Source organism: Neolamprologus multifasciatus, chromosome 11 (assembly GCF_963576455.1).
Source record: "Neolamprologus multifasciatus chromosome 11, fNeoMul1.2, whole genome shotgun sequence".
In the NCBI taxonomy this organism is placed as follows: Eukaryota; Metazoa; Chordata; class Actinopteri; order Cichliformes; family Cichlidae; genus Neolamprologus; species Neolamprologus multifasciatus.
In genome coordinates, this window is record NC_140449.1 from 22,069,883 (window position 1) to 22,077,447 (window position 7,565).

At 42.4% G+C, this 7,565-nt stretch overlaps 1 protein-coding gene across 2 annotated transcripts in view; it reads left to right on the forward strand.

The window, feature by feature from the left end:
• cacng8b (calcium channel, voltage-dependent, gamma subunit 8b) overlaps positions 1 to 7,338 on the forward strand; it is a 30,140-nt gene extending 22,802 nt beyond the window's left edge. For both annotated transcript variants that reach the window (XM_085178033.1, XM_085178031.1), the window contains exons 4-6: positions 1,506 to 1,589; positions 4,027 to 4,167; positions 5,493 to 7,338. In XM_085178033.1, the coding sequence (XP_085034159.1) occupies positions 1,506 to 1,589; positions 4,027 to 4,167; positions 5,493 to 6,295 (1,028 nt within the window). In that variant the 3' untranslated portion in view covers positions 6,296 to 7,338. The remainder of the gene's footprint in view (positions 1 to 1,505; positions 1,590 to 4,026; positions 4,168 to 5,492) is intronic.
• Positions 7,339 to 7,565: the final 227 nt, after the last annotated feature.

Genomic DNA, 7,565 nt, shown 5'->3' on the forward strand with positions numbered 1-7,565 from the left:
GAGGTCAAGTATCCTTGATGTCTGTGGAGTATTCAGCCAAGATAGATGCTCAGTAGTTGTGCAGTGATGCAGTGAGGTGTAGAAGGGGTGGAAATGCAGGACATGCTAGCTCCAAAAGATTTATGCCTGCAGGTGGGTGGCTGTGGATTTAGACGTGTCCTGTCCTCTTCTCCCCTCTGCAGACTCATTCAAGGTGGGGTTGCACTGACTTACCAGTCAATGAAGATTTTATCTGTCTGTGTGATCTTTTGTTAGATAATCCCACAAATGTGTGAGCCCGTTACTGAACATGTCAGCTGCCAGAGTCACTTAGCACAGCTGTGTTTGAGGTCATGTAGTGAGATAATATTGGAAGCACGTTCACATACACTCATTGAATACTTTATTCAGTTGACCCTTTTGTCTTCAGAGCTACCTTAATTATTTCCTGGCACAAATTCAACAAGGTGCTGGAAATGTTCCTCTGAAACATTGGTCCATATTGGAATGACAGCGTCACACAGCTGATGGGAATCCATGAAATGAATTGAGAGATGTATATATTGGTTGTAATGAGGTTTATTACATGAAGCAGTCCTCTGTCCTCTCATATCAATGAAGCATTTTCACCTAAAGAACTGCTGCACATTGGATGTTTTCTGTTTTTCAGACAATTCTCTGTAAATCCTAGAGATGATTGTGTAGGAAAATCGCAGCAGATCAGCAGTTTCTGAAATACTGACTAGCCTATTTGGCTACTGAAACGTCACTTTTATTCACTCTCTCTGCCTCTTAGGGTAGCAGACCACATGAACCAGTGTTTCTTTCTGTTTTAGATATAGAATACTCTAAGAACATGTGTGCATAAGCTGGTATTTTCACAGTCCTGGATTTGTGGTTTAATAAAGGATGATGGAAAATGCCAACATAGAATAATGCAGGGTTTCAAAAATGCCTGATCCATGTGGCTCATCCAATATTTGACTCCCATTGTACCACCATCTGTTTCTTTACAGACCTACCTGTGGAAATGTAGGAGCACTGAGAGACCATCTCACCCCACATCTGTTCGTCTCTCCCTCAGTCTGTGTCTCTTCATTTCATCACTCCACCTTTCTCAAAATCCATCCACCAACAACAGTGGTGGGCTGTCATCATCGTTCCGTGCGTCCCTCCGTTCGTCTGTCTGTCTACATGCAAGACCCCGCCGGGTAGTTATCGGTCTGCCTGTGTGTCTGCTTGTATGTATTTACGTTGTGCCTGTGCGTTCACTGTGTGCTTGTGACATTACTAACATAAGCTGTAATTACAACGAGAGTCATTAACCTCGATGATGTTCCTAAACAATATACCCAAATTTACCATTCAGCGCATTTGCTTGGATTCTTTTTTGAATCATGGTACAACATTTTCCAGGTCAATCAGGCTTTTCATCAAGAGGATAGAAACTGTTCTCATAAGGCTTCAGCTTTGAGTTGTTGCCTTTTGTTGAGTCTGGTCACCATTTTTCTTCTTGTCTGTCTCAGGAGTGAAGAGAGGAGTGTGCTCTCAGATTAACCACTTCCCAGAGGATGCAGACTTTGACCATGATGGGGCAGAGTACGTCCTACGTAAGTTACCTGAAGTGCCAGACGTGGGTGATGTAGAGGGGAAACAAAACAGAACTAATTAAGAGCAAAGTATAAAATGACGCCTTGATGCTTTAAACTTGGCGTTTTATTGCTCATTCTCTCAATCACATTAAGAAATAAACACGTGACAAGGTTTACAAAGCCATGAGAGAAGGGGTGCCCTAGTTCATGCTCAGTGCCCTGCAGTCATGTCTTTCTGCACTGATATGATGCATGTGTGCCCGTGCATACGTAAAGAAAAGCTTGTGCTCTGTTTACAATGTTGCAGAGGCATTTTGCTGGCATTTAGGTGGCATTTTCTCTCCTGTGGCCTAGTTGTCCTAGATGAGAGAGGCGTGTTAATGTGTGTGTGTGTGTGTGTGTGTGTGTGTGTGTGTGTGTGTGTGTGTGTGTGTGTGTGTGTGTGTGTGTGTGTGTGCGTGCGTGTGTGTGTGTGGTTGGCAGACCTCCTGAAAGGACCGGGGGCCACATGGGAAGGGTTTGATTCAGTTGGGTGCCTAGAACTGAGTAATTAATTTCCTCAAAAAGTATTTTGTGCATTTTATTTAAAGCAAATTTCAACATATTTAATTATTTCATAGCATTTTTACCCATTTTTCTCACATTTTCTGAGCCTTGGTTAACAAGGACATAGAATGTTTTTCTCCACCTGTCACTACAGTAGGAGCACAGAAACAGGTTGGCTATAATTTCTTCCTTGTAATCCTTATAGGGACATATGCTTCTTACAGTTTCAATGTTAGATGATCATATTAAGCATAGCGAAAGAAATCCCAGTGAGCCAAAAGGTCAGGGGTCAGACAGCACTAAACGCTTGGTTTCCAATGGGTTTTCTACTCTTGTGTCGAGATGATGTCAGCTCAGAATGATTTTCCTTATATTTCTTATTTTAACATGGCTTAGGTTACCATGCCATACCACTTTATTTATAAAGCACTACAGTGCGGATCAAAGTGCTGCACAATAACAGCAAACATAAAAGATCAAAGGGTAAAAGTTACAGAACACACTGGGTCAAAGGCCATGGCGTAAAAATGTGTCTGTAAACAAGAGTTAAAAACAGCAAGTGAAGGAGACTGCCTGAAGTGCGATGGTAAATTGTTCCACATATATGGAGCCGCAGCTGTGAAAGCTCTATCGTCTTTGAGTTTGTGTTGCATCTTTGTAACAAGCAAAGTCGTCTGGTCTGCTAACCTGAGAGAACGAGACGGGATGTAAGAATGTAACAGCGCACACAGCTGAAACGGGGGGAACAACCACTTAGAGAATTAAAAACAAATAAAAGGATTTTAAAGTGGATTTGTAAAGGCTCTGGAAGCCAGTGTAGAGAAGCTAAAATTGGAGTGTTATTGGTTGCACCAGATAAAAATCTAGCGGCAGCGTTCTGCACCAGTTGTAGGAGGTGCAAAGGAGCATGAAGTCAAGCGAATTCCTATGAAAAGTGCATTGCAGTAATCGAGATGAGACGTAATAAAAGCATGTATTAATGTTTCAAGGTTTGCATATGGACAGGAGAGGCTTGATTTGTGACAACAGCCTCAAGTGGAAAAGGCAGGAATTAGACACTGTCTTCCCACGACGATCGAACTATAGAGAATAATTCATTTTCACACCTAAATCAGGGATAATGAATTTCTTATATAAGGTCAAGAAGAAAATGTGACACAGGAGGTGCAGTTGGTGCCACTGGAACAACATAATTTCTGTCTTGCTCTCATTAAAATTTGGAAAATTTAATCAATAAGCCTGTTATGCAAAGGCTGGACAGGACATGCACCGATGTGTTTCACTATAAAAATAAACTTGACAGTCATAACAGTTAAAGCAAATATTATGTGTCTGGAAAATAGTGCCAAGTGGGTACAAAGAGAAAGATGGAGGTCCAAAAATGGAGCCTTGTGGTACTTTTTTCAGACAGAGAATAAATGTTTTCTTTAAATGTGAAAGTGCTACAAATGAGCATAAAAGATTTAGTCCTAGTTGTCGTAGTGCCAGGATGCACTCGTTAAGGCTGCAATAAACACTCTCTGAGCACCTACTTTGTCAAAAACACATCAGAAGAGCAATTTGTAAATTTGCCTGCAGCACAGGCACAACAATTGCATGCTGATTTAAAGCCAATTGCAACAATGATCTTATTTTTTGTATAGGGTTTTTCTAAAAAGACCTATTTCAGAATAAAATGCTTGTGATACTCTGTTAGAAAACCTATGACATAATTGACTGTTCTGTCCTGTATACAAGAGCTATTCATTGTAAATAACTTATTTAGGTAATTTGATTATATTACACAAACTTTATCAAAATCAAGTTTTGATCTGGTGAAAATCTTCTATTCATTAAGTTTCTTAATGTCATGTTGCACAGTAATAGCTTCTTGCTTGTTTCATTTACTCTTCATCTTCCATTCTTTTAGGGGTAGTCAGGGCTTCCAACATCTTCCCCATCCTTAGTGCCATCCTTCTGCTGATGGGAGGAGTTTGCATTGCTGCTAGTCGTTTCTATAAAAGCAAAAGGAATATTATCCTGGGGGCAGGGATCCTCTTCGTGGCTGCAGGTAAGTGAGGACCGTTTTACGTAACTCTGTATGTAGCTCAGTATCTGTGCTTGTGTGCACATGTCTTCATGTATTTATCTACACTGCTAAAAAAATTTTTTACAGGAACACGTTTTTATAGTAGTGCCAAGTCAGTTACACCTCTGGGATATTGATCTGGTCGGTTAAGTAGCGGGGTGGGGGGGATGTTAATCAGTTTCATCTCTTTTGGAGTTAATGAAATTAACACGGATGCACCAGAGGGACAACAGTGAGACATCCCCCTAGAGAGGAAATGACATTTTTCCCTCCTTATTTTTCCTGACTGTTTTTTCACTAGTTTTGCATTTGGCTAGGGTCAAAAATTATCTACAGCAGGCCTCTAGTGTGAATGTGCCTGACCAAATAATCTAAAACAGGCTTCATGAGGGTGGCCTCGGGGCCTGACATCCTCTAGTGGGCCCTGTCCTCACTGTTCAGCAATGTGGAGCCTGATTTGGTTAGCATTTGCCATAGAATACTAGAATTTGCAGGTCCATCATGGGCACCATGTGCTTTTCATAGTTCAGACCAGGTTCACCCTAAACACGTAAGAGATGTGAAAGGGTCTGGAGAAGAACGTTATGCTGCCTTTAATAGCATTCAGCATGACCGTTTTGGTGGTGGATCAGTGATGGTCTGGGGAGGCGTATCCATGGAGGGAGGCAAGGACCTCTACAAGCTAGGCAACAGCACCCTGACTGCCATTGGGTATCAGGATATAGTCCTTGGGTCTACTGTCAGGCCAAATGCTGGTGCAGTGGGTGCTGGGATCGTCCTGGTACATGACAATGCTCATCTGCTGAGAGCATGGAGGCAGTTCCTGGAGGATGAAGGAATTGATACCATTAACTGGCTCCCACCATCACTTGATCTAAATCTGGTAGATTTAATGTCTGGGACATTCTGTTTCAGTCCTGCATCATTTTTTCACTTTGGTTTTGCAGTGTCTTTGAATTCAGCTCTCTGTAGGATGACAATTTTCTTTTCCTTGAAATGATGTAGGATCCGTTTGTACCTAACGCGTTACCCAGTCCATATCAGTGTAGATATCCTGCATTTTTTCCATTGAGATCTGATTGGTTTTAAATGGTTGTTATACCTTTTTTTAGCAGGGTAGATGTGTGAACAGTGTTCTGGAGAATATCATGTGGCACAACAGTTTCTATGCTTTGTTTGGGGGTGCCTGTCGCTGGCTACCTGTTGTTTTTATTAACAAATGTCAGACAAATTTATGTATTAGCACTGTATGCAGGCCCATGTTTGTGTACATCTTTTATAAATATCGTATTTCTGTGCTGTCGCAGGTCTAAGCAACATAATTGGTGTGATTGTCTACATCTCGGCTGCGCTGGGGGACATTTCTCCGAAGAAGGATGAGGATAAGAAATGGCAGTACTCCTATGGTTGGTCCTTTTACTTTGGAGGCCTTTCCTTCATTATGGCTGAAATGGTGGGGGTGCTGGCTGTCAACATCTACATCGAGAAGAACAAAGAGCTCCGCTGCCGTTCTCGCACCGACATTTTCAAAAGTACCACGCACGCCATGCTCCGCCTGCCCAGCTACCGCTTCCGCCGCCGCTCTCGCTCCTCATCCCGTTCGACCGACCCTTCCCGCTCCCGAGACCCCTCGCCTGTGGGGGGAGGTGGAGGAAAGAACTTCGGGCTGCCCCCCTCTGCACTACTTTCCCAGGGCCCCATTTCAGTGTCCACTCTACCCAACCCGCACTCTCGCTCCCACACAGCCCTGGCTGGAGGAGACATCTCCCTGTACACGTTGTCCCGTGACCCCAAGCTGGGAGGGTTGCCGCCCATGTATGGAACGGTGGACAGGGCCACACTCTACCAGCTCCACAACTGCTTTCCAAAGGATGGAGGCGTAGGGGGAGGGGGGGTGATGATGAGTGGCACTCTCCCATCACTCAAGTCCCACAACCCTTCCAATTCTTCCAACTCCAATCCACCAATTCCCAACTCTGTGGGCTCCGGCCCTCCGCCCTTCACCTCATCCACAGTCGACAGGGAGCGAGGGATGGGGACTCTGGACAGGCTGAAGGGAGACAGGGAGAGCAACTCTAACACCCTCAATAGAAAAACAACACCTGTGTAGAGGAAGGGTATTAGAGGGGGAGGTGAGGAGGGAGGAGGATGGGTAGTAAAGAAAGAGGGAAGCCAGAAAGGAGCACTGCAGGCTCAACAGGAGGTAGAAACACAGGCAGACAGGTAAAACACTACATCTCTCCCTCCATGTTCACTGTTATTTAGTCTACTCAATCTCACTGAGGATAAAAAGAAGAGTAATAACAGAGCGATAATAACAACAACAATGAACTTTCACAATAAAACTATTTTGATATTTTAATGTGCTAGAAATGATTTATTTTGTTAATGATCAAACGCAATTAACCTTGGGCTATTATGAAAATGTTTCACATAATTTTTGTGCAATATTACCGCTAATTTAACCAGGCCATCATTGATGTAAAATTGTTGTTGTGATTATTCTTAGAGTTATTACAGGCTAGCTGTATGTGCAAACACTATAATTTAGAATGAAATTTTAATTTTCACATTTTTTTTTTCCTTTATGACTTTTACTGTGAATCTCTTCCATGCAGAGCCACTGGGACTAACAGTGAGCTGTAATATGTCAGTGTCCAGCATGAGTGTGCACAATAACGTGGGAGAATGAGAGCCTGTATAATTATTTTTTCTTTTTTAACCCAAACGTTGTATGATTTTCATTTATATGATGAAGTCAGATGTGAATACTGTAAATTGTCTTCCAATATTGATACTGAAAGAAATGCAACAATAATGTGAGTGACTGCGACAGCTCACCAACTTCATTGTTATTATGAGTCTGAGTTTTCTATGGGCCTCTGTTAGTCATATTTCCATTCTAATCAGTGTGAACAGTAGTAATTGTAGCTCTAGTCGTGTTGAAGATGTTTGTTCTTGGGCATTAACAGAACCTCTGCTCAGACGTAGCAGGAAAAAAAAAAGAGACATAGAATTACACATTTGTACAGAATCAGGTGAAGGTTGCTGCCTGAGGAGAAAAACAAAACAAAAAAAAGCAGATTTTTTTCTATGAAAAGTCCCAAAGTGACACATGCAAATCATCATTTTCAGTGGCAAAAAAGAAAAACACTCTGTATATGTGGGTTAAAGGGTTTAAAAAAGATACCTGTACATTGTAATTATGCATACATATATTTGTAACGTCTATAGACATGTTTCTCGGGACCACTGTTCAAAATGGGTATGCATTTTGGAACGAGCCGGTTTGGCTTAAGTGTTTTGCTCCCAGTGCCGTCCCTGGACTCTTGTCGGGTGGTTTCAACCATATCTGCCCATTTACGGCCACACGATCAGTG